Source organism: Stenella coeruleoalba (assembly GCF_951394435.1).
Source record: "Stenella coeruleoalba genome assembly, chromosome: 18".
Taxonomy (NCBI): domain Eukaryota; kingdom Metazoa; phylum Chordata; class Mammalia; order Artiodactyla; family Delphinidae; genus Stenella; species Stenella coeruleoalba.
The window spans coordinates 52,083,858-52,109,375 of record NC_137164.1 but is presented as its reverse complement, the minus strand read 5'-3'; the positions used below and the strand labels follow the sequence as shown (position 1 = coordinate 52,109,375).

At 34.7% G+C, this 25,518-nt stretch overlaps 1 protein-coding gene across 3 annotated transcripts in view; it reads right to left on the bottom strand.

Annotated features, from left to right (window-relative positions):
- Positions 1-395: 395 nt before the first annotated feature.
- The window catches only part of NDFIP2 (Nedd4 family interacting protein 2), a gene marked incomplete at its 5' end in the record, with an annotated part of 66,285 nt that continues 41,162 nt past the window's right edge, over positions 396-25,518 (bottom strand). The window contains 5 exons of one of the 3 annotated variants that reach the window (XM_079902536.1): positions 396-3,320; positions 8,863-8,968; positions 11,667-11,733; positions 16,679-16,803; positions 24,711-24,804. In XM_079902536.1, the coding sequence (XP_079758662.1) occupies positions 8,865-8,968; positions 11,667-11,733; positions 16,679-16,803; positions 24,711-24,804 (390 nt within the window). In that variant the 3' untranslated portion in view covers positions 396-3,320; positions 8,863-8,864. Of the gene's footprint in view, positions 3,321-3,778; positions 7,453-7,472; positions 8,589-8,862; positions 8,969-11,666; positions 11,734-16,678; positions 16,804-24,710; positions 24,805-25,518 lie in introns of those variants that run through there. The other 2 variants (XM_079902535.1, XM_079902537.1) reach the window with 2 other exon arrangements.

Here is a 25,518-nt window from a genome sequence, read left to right as displayed (position 1 = left end):
CCAAAGGCCTTGAAGCCACAAGTCACCCTTCATCTAGAGACTAAAGGACCACGGAAATAAGCCTTGGTTTCTCAGGAGTAAACTACATTCGCAGGAAGAAATAATACTCTCCCCTGAGAGCTGCCTCCTGGAATATAGAGAAAAAGGCACATTCTCTCCAACATTGTGCCTGGGAACATCTCACCTTGATGAAATTAGAAGTCATGGTGACATCACAGAACACAGGGCCATTCTAGTAAAATAATGTATGTGGAAAATGTCTGTGAGAGTATATGATAGTTAACAGTGGTTACTTCTGGAGAGGGAGAGGGAGTTGAGAGATATGTGAAAAGGAGATATCACAATTGATTCCATATATTTCTTGTACCCGTATATTTGGAGAAGAGGGTGCTTATACTACTCCTGGCTTCTGAAGTTAGTAATATGTCAAGCGGTAAAGTGAATGGCTCCAACGACAGGTGGAGAATCTCGGACTTGACTTTTTAAAGGTGTAACCGTGTGCTGGGCACACTGGACTATGAAGTTACACTGGGCCTGGATCCTACCCTCAGCGGAAGTGACTAGGCATGAATGCAAATTACTCCGACCCAGAGTAGAAGGTGAAGAGGTTCAGGTGCAGTATCACGGGAACTGAAGAGACAATTAGTTCCTTCTGAGGAGGAGCAAAGAGATGGTAACATGAAATGTTTAAACATACTTGCACACTTCCATCTTTTCAAGGTCTAGTTCCAGTGTCATCTCTGCAGTGAAGGGTGCCCTAGTTCTCTCAGAGATCAATTACTCAGACCCATGATGTCTGTTCCCATCTATCTCACGTTAGCACCTTTTTCGGTTTATAAATCTGCTTCCATTAGCCTCTGAGCTAAAGGGCAGAAAGCATCTTACATACCCAGGGACACACACAGATCCCGGCCCTAGCAGCTATGCCACCCACCCCAGCCATCCATTCATTCAATTTGTCAAGATCTGTGCTAGGTGCTGGGGAGGCAAGCAAAGCTGAACACGAGAAAATATCCACCACTGGGGACAGAAACACAAAAATCAACAGTGATGGCGCAGTGTCATAAATGCCTTGACGGGAATAATAGAGGGGTCTAAGAACCAAGAGGACCAGAGTCAGGGCAGGAGAGAACTTAAGCTCTTTTTGAAGAAGATGGGAAGAGGAATAAGGCAGGAGATGGATTTCATGTGGCGGCAACAGCATGATCCCTTCAAGAACTATGAACTGACACTCAAAAACATCTCACCCCAACTACGATCACGGTAGAGTCCAAGGGACTTAGCTCCAATCTATGTGTTTCCCTTTCAAAGTCATAGACATTAAAAAAATAAATAAATCCAAGACTAAGAACCCATCATTCATAAGAGAAAGCTGGTGAAGTAATTTATCCTAGAATCAGAAACCACCTGCCCACCAACCTATTTTCTGTTCACTTCCCAACCAGGATTTCAGTGCACTGGCTCCCTGAGCAAAAGCAATGAGTCACCAATGATAGAGTGTCAGCATCTCATCAGCTCACAGCGGAACTCTGAGGGGACTGGCCTGTAGGCTTCCGAGCTTCAGCCCAGAGACGTGTGTGCGCTTCCTCTGCCCCACCAGTTGGAGCGCTTCCACTCTTTGCATAACTGGGCCCCTTAAAATCAATGGTCATCTAGGCAACTGTTGCTTTAATTCCACTTGCCACAGAGGAGATACAGGGAGCCAGCACTCGATCAACGTGATGCTACTATAATCACCCTTTCCAAAGGGACTGGCAGATAAAATGCCCACATCAGGCAAGGGCTTACTTCAGGTCCTGGAGGCATTTGCTAACACTAACTGGCAGCCCAGTCAGCAAACACACTGAGCCGAAAGATGTAGTGTCTACCTTTTTCTTTGGCATAAATCTCACCTAATCCTCAGGTACATATTGTGCTTCCCAACAAACAGATGGGAAAACTGAGGTGTGTCGGTTAAGCAAATTGCCTGAGCTTGCATGAGAGCTGGTATTTGAGTCCGGGGGTAATCTAGCTCTAAAACCCAGTCTTTCTGTTACACGAAGCTCCCTCTCTTAGTCATCCACAGGCTCCTCAAGGATAGAGCGGGGAAGATACTAGTGGAAAAACATTATACTTTTTTGAGGCGAGAAAAATCAACTATATGGTAATTAATCCAATTCTGCTCGCTTTACAGGATTATGGAGAAAGTAACTGCCTTCTCAGCACAAACAGTTCTATTCTGTCCCAACGCTCCCACACTGCCCTGCAGATACAGCCCTGCGGAGAGCCACGCTGTGTGTTTAAAGGCAGGAAAACCAGAAGGCTCTCAGTGAGAGAGGTCATGAAGCAAGAACTCCAGAAATGCTCATTAACCGTTTGAGATCTGTATTACGTGCCTTTTCCTTGCCCTGCAAAGTCTGACTTATGTCTTGATCCTAACACTTGTAACTTCCTATCACTTGTACACAAGGAGATAGATATAGAGAGAAACACATGATAAGAGAGGCATCAGCAGGACTACTAGACCAAAATCCACAACTTCAAACTATGGGAAGGAAATGTGCTGTCACAGGGCAGATGTATTGCACTGGAACCTCTGGAAATTGAGGCTGGGATGTTAATTTCCCCCCAATTCCCAGTTGACTATAATGCACCATATTGAATAACAATCACAGCTCTAGAGATATTCAAAGAATCATTCAATCAAAAATTCACCTCTGGAGATCCTGTAGAATTAGGGATATGTACGACCCAGCTGTCTCTTAAAAGTTCATAACTCTCAGCTGAAAATGGTATTTAAGGTGAGGGTTTCAGCCATTTTGGCGAGTTACTCAGTTTTTCTGGGTCTTTCCCACGTATACATGTTATTAAACTTTTGTTTGATTTTATCCCGTTTGAAAAAAGAAGGTTCATAAACCTCAGTGAACTGACGCTTTCCACAGTCTCATCATTTTAAAAATCTGGATTTAGGAAGTGATATTTCACACTTTATTATATTAGAATGAGTGGTCACCAATGCTTGCCAGCAATTAAGGGTCTTTAGGTCTTCTCTCTGAATGAATAAAATGGGAATTAAAGGTTTACAGCCCAAATGCCATAGTTAGTCAAACCAAATCACTATGCAGGAATTTACATGGCTGAGAAAACTAAGTTTGATGGAAACGAAATAACATATTTCCACACTAGGGATTTATGCACAAGTACAGTTCTTATACCTCTGAAGAGTTCATCTTTCCAACAAGGTTATTTGTTACTTTTCACATTCTGAGTCCTCCAGATTGCTTCTGAGCTTTGGGCAAACTTTTGTTGTACTTGCTGATCTCACTATGCTTCTGGTAAAGCTAAAAGAAGAAAAGAAACTGCTTTAAGGAAGGATAGTCTGTGGCCCTTCTCGCTGTCACTAAAGGTAAAGCACTGATTTAATTAAAACAAACACGAAGGAGTAGGAAAGTAATAAAGTGGGTTTGTTTGTTCTTTTTGTTTTGCAAGCTTGAGAGGAAAACCACCTCCAAGATTATGTGAACCAGTGTGTGATCTGGGCTTGCTATAACCTCAGCTGTTAAAGGGGCAATAACCCTATCTCTTCCCTATTTAGCTGCTGAATTTTTTTTTAATGGTTTCCATGAAAACTAAGTGGGTTTTTTAGAAGCAGGTAGCTTAATCTCTCAAAACAAAAACAAACAAAAAAAAGAAAGCTAAGTTGAAAACATCAAGAAAGAAAAGTGAAAACAAGCAAACATGTTGAGTTCAAAATAAACATTTTCTTTTTAACTGCTTAACTTTTACGAAGTATGGAATGAGCTTTTTCTGTTTTTCTAAATAATTTTAGGGAAGGTTGCATTTTAGGCCATATGTCCCAAATAAGAACACACACCCATAAGCAGGTCTGATCTATGGTGACGACTAATCTTTTGCAAAGTAGAAAGAAACATAAATTATCTTCATAAAGCTGATGCTTTTGCATTTATTAAAATTAAACTGCAATCTATCTCCCAACATACAAATTACTGTGACAAGTTAAATGATGTTCCCACATTCCAACCTAATTCCATGCCAGTTGTTTTCATGTAACATAAGTTTGATCATATAAACATTTTGTGAGGCCAAGGTGGCGATAATATATTGTGAATCAAACTGATTTTGAAAAACATGCATGACAGGTTCACATTTCCACATTTACTGAACTTTATTAACACATATAAAACATGTTTTATATATGGGCAAGGACATTCAATACTAAATGGCACATTATCCTCTAACAGTTGAACTTTATCAAGAATGAGGTTTTAGAATATAATACACTAATATTTCATGACTATTTGAAGAATTAAATAGCAAACAATTAAAATAACAATTAACAGCAGTTTAAACATACAAAAAGCTCACTGTTTACTATTGACCATAAGCGGAATCATTCCAATACAACTTCTATTTAAAAAAAAAAAAAAAAAAAGGAAAAAAAAAATAGTACCATGTCTGTTCTACAGGCCAAAAAAACGGGTGTCTAGGCAGGGCTGATTAGGTGACTCCTGCCCTAATACTGCAGTTACTTCTCTCAAAGGGCAGTGGGTTTAGGCAGTCACTTTTCAGCACAGTGTAGAGTTATATACAGGGTGATCATATAATTTCTCCTCCAAATTAGGACACTTATGAGAGAGGAGGCACTACATAAGGTGAGGAAATAGGAATAACCAGATCTGTTATGAGCAAACTCAGGATATATATGTCACTCTAGTTAAATACAGTATCAGATGCACTATCATTACCTTTGTGCTTTTGGGGACAGTATAGACCAGTTGAAAAAAATTATATTAAATTAAGAAACCCTGAATTTTTCTCCAATTGGACTTTCTGAACTCCACTTTTCCTGTCTTCAGAGGTTTTGCTGGAAATATTAGTGATTATTATCTTAACAGGTTAAAATTTATGAACTTCAAAGGCATGGGATATAGCTTATAGACTCAAAAGGCTAGAGATTAGTATTTTTTTCTGTTAAAAAGAGATTTTCATTTTAACCAACTATAATAGAATTTGTCTTTTAATTTCTAAGATGTATCCTGAACACACTATATAGAAAATGTATTTTTACCTTAAATTCAGTTTACTTCATAAAAACATAAAAATGGATTTTTCTGGCCATAACTAGCTTATTCAAATATAATAGAAATAATGTAATATATTTTTTGTATTAACTTCCGAGCTCCAGTTCACACTCATTCAAAAATTGTTTATAGACACCCTAACAAGGATTTTGATTTTCAATCTTTAAGGCAGGGTGCAAAGGCAATTAAGTATCTCCAAAACACAACAGCAGCTATTCTGTCCAAGCTCACAGGAAATGAAGGGAAGTATGTAGGATCTGATAAATCCAGAAGAGAATGTTGTTTTTTAAAATAATATTCTGATTCTCCTGATTGGATGATGAGATTTAAGACTACCAATGAATTGTACCAATTAAAGAGGATCAGGTAACATCACACTTGAATCTTACAGATTTGGGGGGGGAAAAAAATCAAAACAAAAAGTGAAGTTTTGACATTGGGTCAACATCCACATGCAGAAACTAAGTATTAACGCCACAGAAACAAAAATAAAATTTTAATAAATTGATGTATGATAGATGATCTAGATATTTTAACTTACTATGTATCATAGCTTAATTTCATTAAAAACTATTACAAAGAACAAAGTACAGGTCTACAGGAAAATTAATGTGCAATAAAGAGACCTAGCACGAGTTCACATTTCTTCTAAGTAAATTTTAACTTTAATTAATTTCCAAATCAGGCAACTAAATCAAACATTTTGTTTCTTTACCCCAGGCTATTGTTTTACTTCAATGGGTGTAACACAGGTACTTTAACAAACAATAAAAATTCTAGCAGGGGAGGAGAATAAATGAGGGAAAACAAGAAAATAGGAGGCTCAATTAGCAAAACAAAACATGTTTTATTTATCAAAGACAATGAAATAAATCAGAAAATACAGAGAAATACAAAAAAAGTTATAAAGCGTAATAAATTTTATTTTTTCAGAAATGGAAAAATGACCCTGAATAGTTTTAGATGTATCTTTTAGTAGTCAGTGTCTAATAATAAACAAGCAATATATTTTATATGTTCTATATAGGTGTATCAACTGATTTTTAAGTTTAAAAGATAATTCCCATTATTTTTAATGTTGCATTTCAAAAGCAAAGATATAACTGAAGAGAAAACAGATGAGACATAAAATGATTTGTAAAATGTAGTAGCTTATGAATGTAAAATAGATTCCAGTTGTAATAATATTCACACACACTCTCGCAACACACTCACACCCCTATGTTCCACAGACACATTTCCATAACTTGAAAACAGATATTTCACATATCTCAATTCAGGAAATGATTTTTACAAGTTAATCCTACAATCAGAAAGCAAGAAGCTATTAAAAGCACAAGTTTTTATTTGCTAAATTAAACTAAACATCTAAAGGAAAAAATATTACAATGATATTTAAAGATACTTTTTATTGGCTTTTTAAAAGACAAAATGCAAATGAGAGTATCTTATTCAGAAAATTAATTTTCAAAAATGTCTTAAATGAAATAAATATACTATCTAATACAATCTCTTCCTGCAAGAATCTCTAAGATGAACAATGCTAAAAACCAAACTTCTCATTTGAGAAACCCTAAAACTGTCAAGTCCCTTTAAAAAAAAAAAAAAAAAAAAAAAGATTTTCTTATAAAGGACATGTGGCATACCCACATTTTCTTAAAATTTGTCCTAAAACTATCTTTAACACCCAAATTTTCTATATATATTAAGTTCACTTAATTTAAAATGAATGAAGAGATATCTATCTAGACACAATTTCTAAGAAAAAGATGCAGAAGGTAATTTATGCATGGTTATTTACAGAAAGTTTTGCTAAATAATGATGTAAATATTGGTTCAACAATCTGACAAAGCCTAATAATCAGCACTGCAGGTTTCAAAAAACTTTATATATAACAAAGGATGTTTCAAGTGTAGAGTTACTAGATAAATCTAAGAGCCAGAAACTAAAGTATTTGACATGGTTAATAGTTTCATTTTTATTATGTTAAATGTCAGGTCAGAAGTCAATGGCATTTACACGCTGGAAGACTGTTTATCATTCAACTCTTTCAATTATATCAAACACTGATTAATCAAATGTGACTGCACTTTACTGCTCCCACTTTATGGTTTCTTTCAAGTATACCCAAATCTTTTAAATGGGCACATATGCAACTGTGCAAAACAAATGAAATATAAATATTTAAGAGAATGAACAGAAATGGCTTTTAAGCATAAACCACTCTGCCATTCAGTTATGAAGCTCTATCTTTTCCTCACTAATTTGTCTTCTGCTTTTAGTAGTCTTCTATCTTATTAAAGTTGCAGGTTTACAGACGATCTGGAAATTTCACATTGATACAAGAAAGGAATGTCTGGTCGATGCAGTCTAGGGACAAAAAGAATTAGCCTTAAAATGTATTAAGTTGCAATTATCTGAACGACAGCATAATGAAAACCGATCTTATAAGCAGTATTACATCAAGTATATAATATCCTTTTGATAAGAATGACATAAGGTAGCATATATCAAAATATATTCTAAAGTTTAGGCTTCTAACCATCTAGAAAATATTTACATTAGAGTTTAAACTCTTGAAAATGCAAACAAGGTAATCACACTGAATATTCACAGAATATCATTTAAGTTAGTAAAATTACTTTGCCTTTTATCTTACAGGTAATGCCGACAAACTCTTAAGGTCACTGCTTGTAAAGACATTTTACCAGTTAAAGAGAAAATGTGACATCTTCTAGGGGTAGGAAGAAACCTTAGTGGAACATTTAAAGTGATATTTAAATATAATCCAGAAATGCAATTGTAATCATTGTTCTCTTCAGCAGAAATAAGTAAATCATGTCAGCTTACGTAAAATTCATATAAGCATAAAATTTAAGCAACCAAATCACAAACCATACAATTTATTTATACTTAAGTCATAGCAACTTGAAGCATTTTGTACTTAAAGATACATCCAGAAGTTAAGTGTTTTAGTAGACATTTTGCTTATGCGGTTCAACTACTTTAAAAGTTCAAATCAATGAAGTGTATGGTACTTGCTTTAAAAGTATCAATAGTATAGCGAGTAGAGATATGAGGTCTCTTCATGTGAAGATCTACTAGCTGCACAATAAATAAATGCCTTTACTATAGACACAGCCTCCAGAAACTCACTGGATAACCAGTAAGACAACCTCTGCTCATTTCTTTATATTCCCATTTATTCAAGTTGCAGCCTTGGTTGTTGATACAAACTGGCACACATTAAGAAAATAGTAACAAAGCTCCTATTTTCTTCACACAACTCTTATTCATTGATCCAGTTTGTTAAGATCAGTGCATGGCAAGTTGCTTTTCAATCAGATTTGTTTTTTTGTTTGTTTTATCCACCAGATATCTATGTGAATTTCACACTGTTTTATGCAAAATGCCCATTCTCTCTGTGTAAGTGCTTTGTCATATTTTGTTTTTCAAGCTTTCAAATGCTGTGCTGGTGGTTACTTCGTATACATCCTGTGGTCAAGCTTTAAAAAGAAATTTAAAAGTCTGATTTAAAGTTTCAGTTTACTCATAATACATTTTTAAAAATTAAAATGTATGAAATTCAATTTTTAAAATGGAAGTTATCTTAAAAGTTCACAACTTCTTAAATTTCAGTAAGTGACTGTTAACAGTATAAAAATCTATTAAATATGCTGAATTTGAGTAAACAACATGAGTACACATTAAGCATTTAATATGCATCTGGTGAATTTGAATACAAAAGGAATAAACAATTAATATATTAATATTTCTTACCTCTATAATAAGAAGAAATATCTTGTTCTATGAGCAGCTGCCATGCTTTCAGACATGTTTCTGACTTTTAGATAATTAACAAATCCTCTGAAGAAAAGAAGCAGGCCTGAGAAGGTTGAAATAATACAGATATGTTATGTTCTTACACAGAAAGGGGACACAATACATTTTAGATAGACAATTATAAACAAGATCCTCTTGGTCTAAGGAATTTAACATGTAGGATTACAGTCATTCCATAATATATTTTACATTATAATGACAAATCTATTGTAAGGAAATATAATAAAATTTAACTGCCACCCCCAAATTCTTTCAATTTGTTACACCTAGATGTATCTAAAGTAAAGTAAATCCAGCCAGGAAATCCAAAATTACACAAAAATACACACTTACTAAATTATTTCTTAAAAAGCAAAGCTACCTAATGCATTTAAACTGATTCAACTCATAGAAGTCCCATTTTATACCAAACTTTTTAATTACTATAACTACTAAGCAAACTAAGACATATTTACTGATATAAAGTATTCAAGAGAGAACATATGCATGTAATTGCTAACAATTGTGGGATAAAACCAGTAACAAGCCTGTCTAGCAAGATCAGGTGCCTGTCATCTGCAAGATTTGTATTTAGAGATATGTGCATTATGTAAATAATTTACTTATTAGTTATTATTTTCAAGTAATAAAAGACTAATTTATAATAAAAATTAAGTTGAGAAAAATCAAGAAAGAAGACTTTGGAAGCAGCCACTAGTGATTTCTTAAATGATTTGAGATGTATCTTCTATCTATCTCAGTGTTCTCCTCTGTAAAATAGTATTTTTAAATAATAATCATTTACATTAATAATCATTTATAATAATCACAGGTATCTTTAGTAATCAATTAAACAAAGCCTGTGAAATGCTTCAAAGTTTCAGGTGAAAAATATTAGCTAAGTATAAAAAGCATTACCATTATTAGTAGAGCTAAGTCTTTGATATACTTAAGCATACAATTCTAAGGGCAACATTTATTGACTCCAGTAAATTTTTAACTAGGTAATGGTGGGCGGGAGGGCAGGGACCAAAAGATATGTACGCATGCAACTTTCCTCACCAGGAGGAAGAGTCTGTCAATTTAAAATGTAAAGTCTCAACTCAAATTTGTAACCCAATTCTAAGACAATAATCGAAGCACTAAAATAAGAAGCATGGTTATAATAAATTAGAAAGGAAAGATAGAAGAGATATACAAATAATGACTTAAACAAGTGGTATAAGTTTCACCTAAATCTGATCCCATCTGCTTCCCATATCCTCTTTCCACTTGTGACCCCCACTCTGAATTCTCCCCTCATGCCCTTCCAGATGCTGTTCAAAGATAATGATATTGTGATCCAAACATAAAAGTACTACTGAAAAATGTACACCAAAATTATTTGTGAAATCCTTTCTTTTGTCTATGAAGCTGCTGATTCTAAGACATATTTTGTTCTGCTCAGGCATTTTCCAAAATAAGCCAATTCACATCTAGAAACCGATCACTCAGCAGCTATTGTTTCTCAGCATTCTATGATGTGCTCAACACTCTTCTGAGTATTATGTGAGAGGAACATTTTGATCATGAATTAAGTTTTCACATTCCCCTAAATGCTAGATTATGGCTCTGATATGGAACTGGGGCTGCCCTCTGCATTCTACTCTGTCTCACAGTTGCCTTCCGAAGGCTCCTCAATCCGCTAATAATATTTATAAGCAAGTATCTCATTCAATATGCTTAAATACCTAAAAGACTTTATCAATTTTTTCACTTTTACGGAAGAAACTCAATAATGAGCACAGAATCAGTCAGAAAACAATTACCAATACAAAAAACTGGCTAAACTTTTGTACAAGTCTGCCTCCCCAACAAAATCACAACATTAGAATAATTTCATTATAATTATTAGAGAAACAATCTAGGATTTTTAGTGACCTTAACCGACCACTAAGATTTTGTTTCCCCAAAGATCCAAAAGATGCAACAGCAGGACTAAATATAAACTCAAGGAGAACACTGCCACCTACTGAAATGCTATTTTCTGGTATAATTATGTTACTAGAGAAATGTGGGCTCTTAAACCTAAAAAGAAACAAAATGTATTCTTCATGTCGGTAAATAAATTTGAAATGTGGATTAAAGGTATCATGTGATTTTAAGATTAACTTAATTATCATACATCTAAAGAGGAAAACACAAGGGATTGGAAATCGGAAATCCATAAAATTCATCAATATTAATAAAAGACATGCCTTGTAAGAAGAAAACTCAACAGAAGTACTGTGATCATTAGGCATGAAGCCTTTCCTTATGCCTGACTGATTAATGATTAATGCAGGGTACACTTCCAAAGTGTAAAGAATGTTTCAATGATCCAAAAATAAAAGAATGGACAGAATATCCAACTATCCTCCTCTCAACACTTCCTACGATCATTAAAAGAAAATTATGCATGTATATTTTCCAAAATAAATGCTGAAGGTAACATTTTTTAATCATTTTAGGATTTTCAAGTTTTGTAGGATTGACTTATCATTCAACCACTGATTCTTTAAATTGACAGGCTCTGAATTTTAAATCAGAAATCCAGAATGCTACATAGAATTATCTGAATAGCAAAGATGATATAAGTGTTTGGATATGAGAATTTTACAACAGAAAAAATTTTTTCCACATAAATTACAAAACAGTATATTTACATCTCACATTTTTAGGAAACATCAAAGTTAAACTAAATGCAAATTAGTCATACTGAAATGCATTAAGAATAAACTTACCAAGTACAAGAAATATCCACCAAAGCCAATACTGTCCATTGAAATATCCAGTAAAATAATCAGAAAACTGTGGAGTGAACATAAATATATTAACCGTATTTGTGTACCTAAATTTGAAAATCATAAGTCTTAGTTTCAGAATGATTTACCTCAAATAATCTTTAGCACTTAAAACAGCACAAAAAGAAAAACAGAAAAGAAAAAAATACTTAATGACATACACATATAATTATTTGAGAAAAAATAACAGCAAACACACTTATGCAAAATCTTTTAGAAACAAAAAATAGTTTCAAACTGCTTGTAAAGAAGAAAGATAAGTGCTATATATCTGAATCCAACATTTTCTCATTAAGGAGTTCACATGTCAGTTCTTTTTTCATAATCTCTCAAAGCCACAACTACCATCCCAAACACACTACAGCAACCTGCTGCTTTAGATATTAACACCAAAAGCCACATTAGTTTAATCTTATCAGATGGGGATGTTCTGCTGACCTCTAAAAAGAAGAGCTTTTGACCTTCTATACACCCCCTACTGTTAATCACTGCCAAGAATACTAGGCACATAAAGACCCCCAACTCATTAGAGTCTTTTTATTTTCAAACTAGATGCTCCAGCATTCATTTCCCAACAGTGAGCTGAGAACAGCGAAATGAACCTTGAAGCGGCATTTCAACAGTTCCTATTAGTGGCCGTGGTAGACAGTTTATATTCTCTGTGAAGTGAGGATATGAACAGGCAGACGGAAGGCAGGGTTTGATGATATTGGACACAGGTATCTTTTTCTTGATTAGACTAGGGACATGATGATTTATTATCTTCGAAAAGTTTTCTTTTTAAATCAGTCTAATATTCCTGCTTATTTAATCTACTCTGTTTCCATTGGTCTCTGAACCGAATCTGATTTAACTAAAAATGAGTTTGTTAAATGCAGATTTGTCCTCAGATGTATCTATCTCCAACTTTATAGGTTATTATTTCCAACTATTCATTGGTAATTTCCATAAAAGCTTAAAAATCTTATAGGTGTGGTTATAACAAAAACGCTTACAAATTGTAATGTTACTAGTGAGGAAGTATATCCACTAAAGGTTATCTAAATCTGTTTTTAAAAGCTTTTAAATTATTCTCACAGGAAGTATTTACAATATATGAACCATGATCTAGGTTCTCAGCTTAGAGTTTTAGAAATTACAAAGATTAGAGATTTCAGAGTACCATCATAGATGCAAATCCCACATACTCCTACACCTTTAAAATATGTACAATAAAGGGAGAACTAGAAAATTGTGGGAATATAGCTTGTAAAGTAGTAAAGCACTACACTACTTTTTAATCAAATGATTAATAATTAGAAATAAAAGGTTTTCATACAGGTTTTAGAGATTATAAGAACAAAAGGAATAAAGAACCTAAGCAATACATTTTTAACTTTCTAATTTTTAAATATATTTAAAAATATATTTCTAATATTTAAAATATATTTAATATATAATATTACCCGACAAGAGGCAACCAGAAAAGAACAATGTCATTCTTCACCAAAAATACGAACCTGCAGCTATTCTTTATTTATTCCCAAGTGAAGAATAGAATTACCTTCACTTTGAAGTCAAAGAGAAAAACTCACCATGTAAAAAGGATAAACTAATAAGCTTTGGGGTTCATTACTAAGTTGTCAAGTGTTTCAAAATACTAAAAGTCATAGGGTTGAGCCAAGCTGTGTTTTTGGTTTTTTTAAAATAACTAAATAACTCATGTTGACTGGTCAACCGCAGGCTGCAGAAATCAAATTTTGGAAAATAAATTAACCAACAATAAGAATTTATCTGATTTAAATTTGACAAAAAAAAATTCATCTGATTTTATTTTATTAATATGACACCAGTATTTTATTGTTTACATCCTGTCTACTTTCTAAAAGACTTGTCAGTTTTTAATAAAATATATATGACTTTTAAAACAAATAACAGAAACATCAAAAGTCTTAAAAATAATATCAGAATCTGGGCTAAAGATATTTACACTAAATATGAGGTTCACAGCAGCTCAGAAACAAAAAGAAAAGCAGCAGTTAATTTATAAATTGCTTATTATCTAATAAAAGGAAACACCAGGCTTTCAGGAGAAAATCTTTCTCTCAGCATTGAACTACAAGGGAAACTTATTGCCTTAAGCATTATAATAAAAGTCAAAGTACAGTGTTACAGAGGCAGTAGAGAATTAGGAGAAGAGGCACTGAACTGAAATCAAGCTAGATCCAAATCCACATACAAACTGTGGGACACTGAGCAAGTTATTAGACTTTTTATTCTTAGTTTCATCATCAATAAAATGGCTGGCTTGTCTCCAGCATCACCGATACAGACAGGGTTAAAGAATTTAGTGCCTGTAATGAATTATGACTGGAACATAGTAAGTACTCACTGAATGGTGGCTACTGTTATTTTATAACAAAAGATTTTTTTTTTTTGGTACGTGGGCCTCTCACTGTTGTGGCCTCTCCCACCGCGGAGCACAGGCTCCAGACGCGCAGGCTCAGCGGCCATGGCTCACGGGCCCAGCCGCTCCGCGGCATGTGGGATCCTCCCGGACCGGGGCACGAACTCGTGTCCCCTGCATTGGCAGGAGGACTCTCAACCACTGCGCCACCAGGGAAGCCCTATAACAAAAGATTTTTTAAAATCTTTCTCTTATATCAATTCTCAATATACACTACAGGTATAATATTAACCTTAACTCAGTAAAGGTATTTTAAAAGGAAACTCAACAGTCCCAGTGATTAAACTTGACACTCTTATATACCTTACAAAACGTTGAGAAACTCCAGTCTTTGAATTTAAGGTCCCCATCTTATCACAGTGACTGGAGTTGATTACTAGACAATCTAACCCCTTCTCAACCTGGGATTCTAAGAGAGAATTAGGCCCTAATATCCTAGAGGCAAAGGTTGCATATAATGCACTAATTTCTTTTTTATGAATGTAGAATGATACTAGCAATTCAATAACTTTAGGAGAATTGAGAAAATCAAATCATTTTCTGTGTTCTGTGACTCAGACAAGAAATCTCATTTGAATAATTGTAATTAATTCTATTACTAACATAACCAAGGTTGGACATTACCTAGTTCCAACTCTTTCGAGATTTTCTAGTAATAACTTCTGCAAAGGCAGGGGCTGTCTCTTTATCTCTGCATGCCCCATAACACCTAACAGATTTATGCTAATGGTGGGAACCCACTCTACATTTTTTAAATGAAATTGAAACAAGTAATTGCCAGGGGGGCAGTTCTTACAATGGCTCAGGTTTTAATCACCTTAGAAGAAGCCAGTCCACAGGTCCCACCAAGAATCAACTGTTTAATAACCAAATCCTATAATCTAGTCTGAACAGAGACAGGGTATGAGAAGATTACTGAAACCCTGGGAAGTAATAAAATAAGTTTAAAAATAATGAAGAAACACATAAAATTCAAAGTTTTAATATTTTTATAATGGGTAATTTTTTAAATCTATTTGACAATGTAGGTGCATAACTGAAGTGTGTGAAGCACTTAATAAAAGCCGACATATTAGTATATGATTCTACTGAAAATTTCAGGAGGACTTGACTCATTCAACTAGAAATCAATGTTTAAATATATATGATTTGTAGAAAGTATGTATTTTATTAGTTGTATATAGCATTTAAATGTGTGGGTAACTTTTAAGAAGAGTTATTAATTAACAAAGCCACTTTCCTAGCCTTACCTAAAGAAATCAGGAGAAAAGCTTTGTAAAAAGGAGCCAAAAGGGGCCTTCAAGAGGCAAAGGAAAAGAGCTGGGGGAAGATTATGTTAACAATACTACTGCCTGTACAACGGGTACAAAAAATTATTCGGGGGCTAGAAAAGCTGTTGAGATAGGAGAAAGAAAAGGACTTCTTGTTATCTCCCTACACATTACCTCGTAAATGATACGAGATAGACAGAGGGTGATTTCCAGGAACAACAGGAAAATGAGAAGAAAGGCTTAGAAGGAATGTAAAGGAAAAAAAGATGAGTTCTTATAACCACCTCAAAGGCCTGTACTGTACTTTTTTAGCTCTTAATGTTACCAAAAAAGAAAAAATAAAAATAAAAAAGAAACAGTGAGAATATATTTAAGTCCATGATAATTTCACTAACCAATGGAAATTTTTATGTTTTAAAACTGATTTTAGGCAGACCTACACTATATCACAATAGTGGCAGCCATGATTTACTGAGCACATATACTTGTGCAGCAACTGAGCAAGGTACTCTCAATATGTCATGTTCATGCCTCACAAAAATACTGAATGGCAGCTATTATCAGCTTACCATGAAGAAACTAATGCTCAGAACAATTTAAAAACTTAAAGTCAGAACATTGATATACAAAAAGATGAGATTCAAACTCAGATTTATCCGATTTCAAAGTCCTTTCCACTTACTGAGGCTTCCCTGGTGGCGCAGTGGTTAAGAATCCACCTGCCAATGCAGGGGACACGGGTTCGAGCCCTGGTCCGGGATGATCCCACATGCTGCGGAGCAACTAAGCCCGTGTGCCACAACTACTGAGCCTGCGCTCTAGAGCCAGCGAGCCACAACTACTGAGCCCACGCGCCTAAAGCCCATGCTCCGCACCAAGAGAAGCCACCACAAGGAGAAGCCCACGCACCACAACAAAGAGTAGCCCCCGCTCACCACAACTAGAGAAAGCCCTCAGGCAGCAACAAAGACCCAACGCAGCCAAAAATAAATAAATTAATTAATTAAAAACAAACAAACAAAAATTTCTTTCCACATACTAACAAGCTCTCATATAATACAGTCATAAAATGTCCACACCACAGAGCTCACTATGATAGTTAAGGATAGAAGTTAAGAATAAGTCTCAAAATAATTGAGCTCATATACACAAAATGAACATTTGTGAACCACATAGGAAATTTTATGTATTTTAATTTTAGAGACAAAAGTGATAGAGGCTATCAAGACACTCACCCTGACAATAAGGATCCATTTGATCAATGAAAGGCCAAATCCACAGATGGCACCATACCTTCCAGCTATGGTATTGGTGATACAGAAGGATAAACAAAATCCAAGCCAGTTGAAAATAAATGCCACTGAAAGCAAGAGAAATAATTCTTTTAAAGACCACACTTTGGAAACAAATTAACAGAGACATAATATAAACATCAATAATACTTCATAACTCAATGGAAACAGCAGTTCTTTCTCTTAATTCTGTACTAATTAAGTCTTGTTTATAGACTATAGTTTATCTTTTGCAAATGTATTAGTTATTTACTATACATTAACAAGTGGGTAAGCTTGGTTTCTTGTCAGTTTGGTCAACAAGAATCAATACCTTACAGCTTATCACCAAAAGGTGAAACTGCATTTTTTTTTCTTTTATACATACATTTGTTATTGAAGCTGCATTTTTAAACCAGTTAAAAATTAGATCACAATGTAGCTCCCATGTGATCCTACCCAAAAATTCTAGTCTAAGCCATCATCAGCCAGCCAAATTAAAAAGCAATATTAAAGATGAGCCGAATAAATTATAAACTATTGTTCCCAGAGCAGATACTGTTCATTGCCTTCTCTTCTTACCTAACAAAACCTGTTGTTCCCCTTCCCAGGAACCCACCGACCTCTAGAGCCTGTATTTTTAGGAAAGGCTGGACCCCATACTTAGCCCCCAAAGGTGAGTCCTGTCTGGGAAAATCACAGAAGGCCCAAATCCCTTGCCAGTGAATTTTTTTTTAATAGGACTTCTGAAAAACATTCTTAAAAACACAGCAAGGAGAGGGAAGATGGAATATAGGTAAAACAACAGTGGTTTTGAATTGATCATTGTTGAAGCTGGGAGATGGATACACAGATGTTTATTACACTCTTGTCTAGTTTGAGAATTTCTACAATGAAAGTTTTTTAAAAAGAATAGAAGAAAAGGCCCTTCTTCCACTGGGTATCACGTTTAACTGTAATGCCTGGAACTGCTGCAGGGAGCTTGCTATCAGCCTGAGGATTAAACCATCACTCCAAATAGTGGGGGAGTGAAGAAAACCGAAGTAAAGCAAAGCAGAGCCACAGCACTGATATGGTCTGTGCCTGAGGTCTGCTCATCCAGGGACTTCTTGTTTTGTGAGATAATCTCCTAACTATTTAAAACAGTTGAAGGGTTTTCTATTTCTCATAGCAGAAACCATTCTGACATAGGTCCTTGAGATATAATCAGAGTACCTTATTTACGTCCAAGACAGCAACATCATCAAAATAATAATAGTAATAATAATAAAACTAAAGATCAGTTTGAACCTAAATCTTGTTCAGTGCCCAGCCTCTTACCCTAAATATCTCCAACCAAGCCTCAGGGAGAATAAAGTAAATTACCTAGAGAAATTCTAGTTTTTCAGAATTCTAAAGACAAAGAGGAAACATTTTAGGATAAGTTTAAATGAAATGGCTATTTTTTCGAAGTAATGCCCCTACTCCTGTTAATTTCTTCCTTCCTAATACTTTCTAGTCGCAGCTTTTTTGATCATTTATGGGAAACTGTACTATATGGTGTGATAGTCAGAAAAATCAATTTTGAAATAAGAGACTCGTGTTTGAGTCACATCGTACTCACTCACTAGATATATGACCCTGGACTCACTGCTGACTTCTGTTGAGCCACAGTCCTCTGATCTTTAAGTACCTACTTCACAAGATTGATAAGAGGATTAAGTGAGAATGTAAAGAGCTTAAGCATAGTACAGAAGCTGGCACACGGTGACTGCTAAAAAAATGCTAGCCATCATCACTACCCATACAAAATGATCTCTTCACATTACAGACTAGGTCCCATCTTTCCTGCAAAACAACTTCAAGAGACACTACTATAAATAAAGCTTGTTTACTCTCTACCGTACTGTACAACAGAGATAGGATATTTCCATCATTGTAGAATAATCTATTGCACATAGCCACTCTGTATCAAACTGGCTAATATTTGTGTTAGGTTAGGGAAAGCACATAACAAAAAATAATTTTATATCTATTTAAACTAAAGAATTTATATTACCAAACAGCAGTAGAGATTCCCAACTGGTTGCTACCTATGTGTTAATGACAGGCTGAGATATGTCTCTCCTCAGCCCTTAGGGCAGACAGGTGAGGTCTGGGGCAGAGGACAGACTGCCACCAGTCCTGAGCACCTTACTCTTTTATCTCAGTGTGCTATAAACATTCTATCATTTTGCAAGCATGTCGTGTTGTTGAAACATAGGAGGCACTGATGGAGAAAACCCAAAACAGCAAACATTCCAAAAGTGTATTTTCACCTGAGTATGTGTATGTTTAGCTTTGGGGAAAAAATAATTTAAACACTGTCCAATTTCTTCAAAATCAGATTTACCAATATCTATTATATGTATCATTGTAGCCAAAAGAGAAATAAGATTCAAAAGAACAAAAAAGTAGTTAATGAGCCACCATGTTTTCTTTATGCTCTCCGCCAGCAGTATGAATTCCTATAAATTGTGCTCATGTGATATAATTTGTTATAGACTAAACTCTGTCCCCTCAAAATTCATAGATTAAAACCCTGACCTCCAGTGTGACTGTATTTAGAGATAGTGCCTTTAGGGAGGTGGCTAAAATTAAATAAGGTTATAAGGGTGAAGCCCTAATACAATAGGATTGGTGTCCTTATAGGAAGAGGAATAGACACGAGAAAGCTCTCTCTCTCTGCACACATGTAGAGAAGAGGTCATGTGAGGACACCACAAGAAGACAGCCAACTGCAGGCCCAAAGAGAACCCTCACCAGAAACCAAATTTTCTGGCACCTTAATCTTGGACTTCTACCCTCCAGAACTGTGAGAAAATAAATTTTCATTGTTTAAGCCACCCAGACTGTGGTTTTTCGTTATGGCAGCCTGAATAGACAAATGCGTAACTTAATCATCTTTAATTGGTTTAAGCACTACAAAAACAGAGAAGTTGTGACTACTGAAGCATAAATAGATTCACTTTTTATGCCCCTTGGCCTACAAAATAGAAGTAAAGCTGAAGAGGTCTTTACAGTACAGAAAGAGCAAAGCATTCAATTCTGGATCCTCTAGGACATGTCTGTCTCAGTTGTCAAAAAAGAGAATTTAATAAATTGTACACTAAACCTTAAGTATGTAAAATCCATAAAAGAAATAATGTGTAGTAGAGGCAGGTGAACATATACATGCCTAAGAAAGAAGACAAGAACAGAAGGACAAGTTAAGACTGAGAACAGGTAGGCTCCACACAAAGTCACAAGCCAAGTAAGAAGCATAGCTGGGACTGGAGTATCCACGTCTTTTATGCCTATATCGAGTGATCTTTTCATTATATACACCTCCCACCTACCCAAAGAGGTTGGCAGAATAATCTAGAAAGCAATATTGTACACTGTAGTTTATCCATTAACTAGTAAGGCTACACTTTAAAATTTTCAATAGCCACAAGATACTTATAAATAATAAAGGGGAAAAGAGTAACTTCATAGTGAAGAAAGCTGGCGGACACTACCTTAACCTGACGAGAGTTAACATCACTAGTAATAAGACATATCTAGATCATTGCTTCTGATTTGATGTACTGAAAAGAACACATCATTTCTGTGGTATTCTTGAGGGGGAAAAAAAGAAAAAAAAGAGGAAAGAAATGCAAAACCTGAATCTAATCATGAGGAAACATGAGCTAAATCCAAACTGAAAGACATGCTACAAAATAACTGACCAGTATTCTTCAGAAGAATCAAAGTTGTTATGAAACAAAGAAAGACTAAGAAACTGTTCCAGGTTGAGGCAGACTAAGGAAACACAGAAACTAATATAATGTGTAATCCTGAAATAGATCCTAGATCAAGAAAAGGACATCAGTGAGACAACTGGCAAAATGTGAATAAGGTCTACAAACTAGTTAGTAGTATTTTGTAATGTTAATTTCCTAATGTTGATCATTGGACTGAAGTTACATACGTTAACACTTGGAAAATGAAAGTTATATGGCAATTGTACTATTTTTGCAATTTTTTCCTAAATTTAAAATTATTTCAAAATGAAAAGTTTAAAAAGTTTTAAATTAAATTTTGACACTTGCTTTGAAAATAAACAAATGAGTATCATAAATGAATGATACCAATATACTAACATTATGCACTTATTAAATTTTTTATCACAGAAAAATCCTCATTATATATAAATGCACCAGGTTTCAAACACAGTAAGTTCCCAAAGAATAATCAGTTTCACTATACTTGATTCTGAACTGCATAAAGGCAAATTCCTATCTTATCCTCATGCAATTCTCTTTGTTTAAACTATCAGCCATTGAGAAAAACATAAAGCTAACAATTTATTAATTTTAAGACATTTCTACTAAATTATAAGCAATGAAATGACAAAATTTTTTTCTTATAAACAGAACAAATTCAATAAAATGTTCACAAATATTATGAGTTTCTTAAGGTGTAGTTATAATTCTTAGATGTCCCCCCCTTCTGGATTCACTTACAGTATGTGACCTCATCTAAAAACATAGCTTTACATGAACAGAATAAGTCATCAATGCATTGTTTTTCAGTGTGTAGTACCCAGATAACCCCTCTAAGAACTGTCACTTTTATGACTCATCCATGGTAGGTACTTGAAAGAATTTACTGAATAAAGATGCTCAAGATCACTAATCGTTGGGGAAATGCAAATTAAATCACAAAGAGACACTACCACACAACTATTAGATTTCTAAATTTTTTTTTTTTCCTGTGGTACCTGGGCCTCTCACTGTTGTGGCCTCTCCCATTGCGGAGCACAGGCTCCGGACGCGCAGGCTCAGCGGCAATGGCTCACGGGCCCAGCCGCTCCGTGGCACGTACCCATGTCCCCTGCATCGGCAGGCGGACTCTCAACCACTGCGCCACCAGGGAAGCCCTAGATTTCCAAAATTTTTGAAACTGTTAATACTAAATGCTGACAAGGATCAGACCAATAGGAACTTTCATTCACTGCTGGTAGGAATGCAGAACAGAACTGAAAGACAGTTTGGCAATTTCTTACAAATCAGAATTCACGTTTCAAAACACCTTTCTAATTCTTTTTAAAGTTACGTACAAGTAACTTAATATCTTTTAAATTATGCTTCCCTCAAGTCTAAAATGGGAATAATGCCGGTGATTAATTATTACTATAGCATGCTGACGTGAAGATTCACACACAGTACAAAAGGCTAAACCTTAGAAAAGTTTTCTAAACAGAATCCATTACATTTTTAAGCATTAGAGTTCAAGGTCATTTCCACAGAACGTCAATTATCCAACGAACCAAACCTTAATTTCTAGCTTTTAACTAACATATAACTGACTTCTATTCCATTCTTTTAGAGACAAAATCTCTTAAAAGTATGCTCAGATACAAGCACATAAGGCACACATAAGGAATTTTTCAGTGACATTTCAAGGGATTAGGAGAAGCAAAACATTATCAGGGGATACACACATTTCGTTCTTTACATTTTCTGAACATGGACAAGAAATTATCTCACCAAATTTATGCGTAAACTTTTTTTTAGGGTTACATGTGGTAAGAGACTGAATTGTAGACATTGAAAACAGAGAAGGAAAGAATTAAACTGACAGAAGGTTTTAACTGAAATATTCTTATTGATAATCACTGCAGTTTTATTTGCACAACTTGTATAACCTGAAATGCTTAAATTATAAACCACGCTAAAGAAAATCTATTTCCAGACCTTAGAAATAGACAATAGAACAGAACATAGACAATAGCTACTGGATAGTTTAGAGTTTGGAAAATATAGCAAGTTGCAATTTGTAGAACAGCCACTAGGTGGTAGTGACTACAAATAAATCTATGCTCATTAAAGCAAATAAACTGAAGTACTGGCCTACACCCTACCCAAAGAAATGTATCAGGAAATGAAGGTGAAAAATAATTTATAATCTTACTCTTATAATACTGGTGCAGTATTTGTAGAAGAGGAAGCATAAAGATATAAACTGTAGAAACATAATTTAGTAAAAATGTAATAAAATGCAGGTAATTTACATTAATATATTAAATGTAAATATTTATATTCATATTAATTAATGTAGCACCAGTGGCCAAAAATAAGGTCAACCTTATTTTTGTGCCTAGGTTACTGTGCATTTACAACACTGGTGTATCAGTGAAATGCTGTCAGATCTAAAAAATAAAGATTGATAAGAAGATAGCATGGTTAAGTGAAATATAGAAATGGAGAGATAATAACTAAGCTCTGAGTCAAATAATTAGATGGTGTCAAATAACATGTTTTTATTGCTAAGCAACAGGTATTTATACTAACTACAAATAACTACAATAAATTTAAATTCTTTCTTTTTCCAATGAAGATTTCTTAAAAGACATAACCATGAAAGGAATTAATGTTTATGCTACTCTTTTTGTAAAGAAAATATGTGGGAAGCCTGTTATTAATATAAAGGGTTACCAGGTTGAACTTAAACTAAGAAAAAAATTAAAGTTCACTAGACTAACAGTACAAAACAGAGTTATTTGTAGCCAAAGTGTTCATTTCCTTTTCATCATACTTAACATCATATCTAACTACAAATTATAACTAAAACCACAAGACATAAATATTGCATATACAGGGAGCTTCCCTGGTGGCGCAGTGGTTGAGAGTCCGCCTGCCGATGCAGGGGACACGGGTTCGTGCCCCGGTCCGGGAAGATCCTGCATGCCGTGAAGCGGCTGGGCCCGTGGGCCATGGCCGCTGGGCCTGTGCGTCCGGAGCCTGTGCTCCGCAATGGGAGAGGCCACAACGGTGAGAGGCCCATGTACAACATAAAAAAAAAAAAAAAAATTGCATATACATTAGCTGATTGCCAACCTGAATATAATTTAGTAAATCTGAAGAGAAAAATGTAACTGCCTGCCCATCCACACACACATTTCTGAGCGGTTCAACTACTATTCTTCAGTAGATGAAATGAAATAAGGAAAGGAAGCAAGAAACCATTTGAAAATGGAGAAAAAGGTAAGGGAATTTTCAGACTCAAAAGTAACTCAACTTAGGAAGTATGTATTTTCTATTTTGTCTATTTTTTTTTGTCTGTTATTAAAATTGAATGTAGTACTTTACATAGGTAAAATATTCCTCAGTTCTAGCTTCAAAATTAACTCTACAGCTGAAATAAATTAAATCAGCATTCTATCAAAGAAGGTATGAAAGCGTGGTCATTTAACCAGGTTGAGGGCAGAAATTAACCCTACCATAATCTAATAAATGTACTTAGTTGAATACTGGGTTTCCAAAAATTATTTTATCAATTTAAACAGTTTGAGTGTCATAATATTATGTACTGAGTGTACTATGTGCCATTCCTGAGATAGGAACTGAAATAATGAAGACTCTAATGAAGTCTTTCCACAAGTAGCTTAAGTCTACTTTATAAAGTCAAATGTTAATTTAAGAATGTTGCAAAAAGTTAAAATTTTACGGTTTCTGGTCTTCTAATTACTCGCCATTCTGCACAAATAAGACAGAACTTCATACTCCTGTGTCTCAAATCACATTGTTCCAGTTCCCCAGAATATCTCCTTTTCCAACCGTCCTCCTGTTTAAAGACACTCAAGTGGAAGTCCTCTGCTCCAAAAGCAGAATTTATCATTTCGTTATACATGCTCCTATAGCCCCAAATGGACATGCAGCATTTCACATACAAAATCATATTTAGCTTTAAATATGCTTATATATATATCTATACAGTCAGCATCTAGCATAATAACTGCAATACAAAGTTTCCTGATAAGCGTTTTAACAAATTCTAGGATTTGTATCATATGATCACAGCTAGTTAAATGTCAGGATCAATTTACATTTTAAACAAGGTAAGACACACACTGACAATATCTGCCTTCCCTCACTGTCTATGTTACTTTAAATACATACACAACCAATAAATGCAAACAAATAGTTTGGAAATAGTTTCAGTTTTCACTTACTGAAAAACGCCAGCATGAAAATCCCATCATTACCCACTCTGAGCTGGTCTGCGTCACTGAAGTCATCTCTTGTTGGACACTCTTCCTCTTGAATCTGTAAAACATAAACTATTAGAATAGCTCACTAAACTATTGATAATTACAACTTTATTATCTTAAGTGTAAAGATAAAAATTTAAATAAAATCTAATGTCCTCAATGTATTGTATAGGCAAAATGAGATAATGAGTACAGTATCTGATACATAATAAGTACTCAAAAAACATTAGCAAGTATTAATTTTTCATGGGCACCCCTAAAAAGAGTAACTTTAAGAGTAAACGCAAAAAAAGATAAAAATTGAATAACATCGAATTAATGAAAATGACATCACAAAAGATTGATGTGACACTGCTGCATCAGTGTCAAATGGAAAGAGGATTTTTCATAATCAGTGGTGAACTCTAAATTGGTACAAACTCTATGGTTGGCAATATGGCAATATTTATCAAAAATTAAAACGTACACATCCTCCGACACAGTAATTCCAGCTCATGAAATATACTTATAAGAAATGATGTATTACAGATAATTCACTACAGCAATGTTAATAAGAGCAAAAACTTAGACACAATCTAAATGCCCATCAATAGTGGGCAACTGTCAGGAGATAATTCTCTGTGAGTCTTTCACGTTTCTACATGTCTCCCAGGTAGAGGCATTGGCTACGTTTTTTCTGTATTATCTTTTCAAGGATGTTTATATAGTAGATGGCTTTGGGAGGGAGAAATAGTATCTCTCTCCAGAGCAGAGATGTAGGCATGCTTAT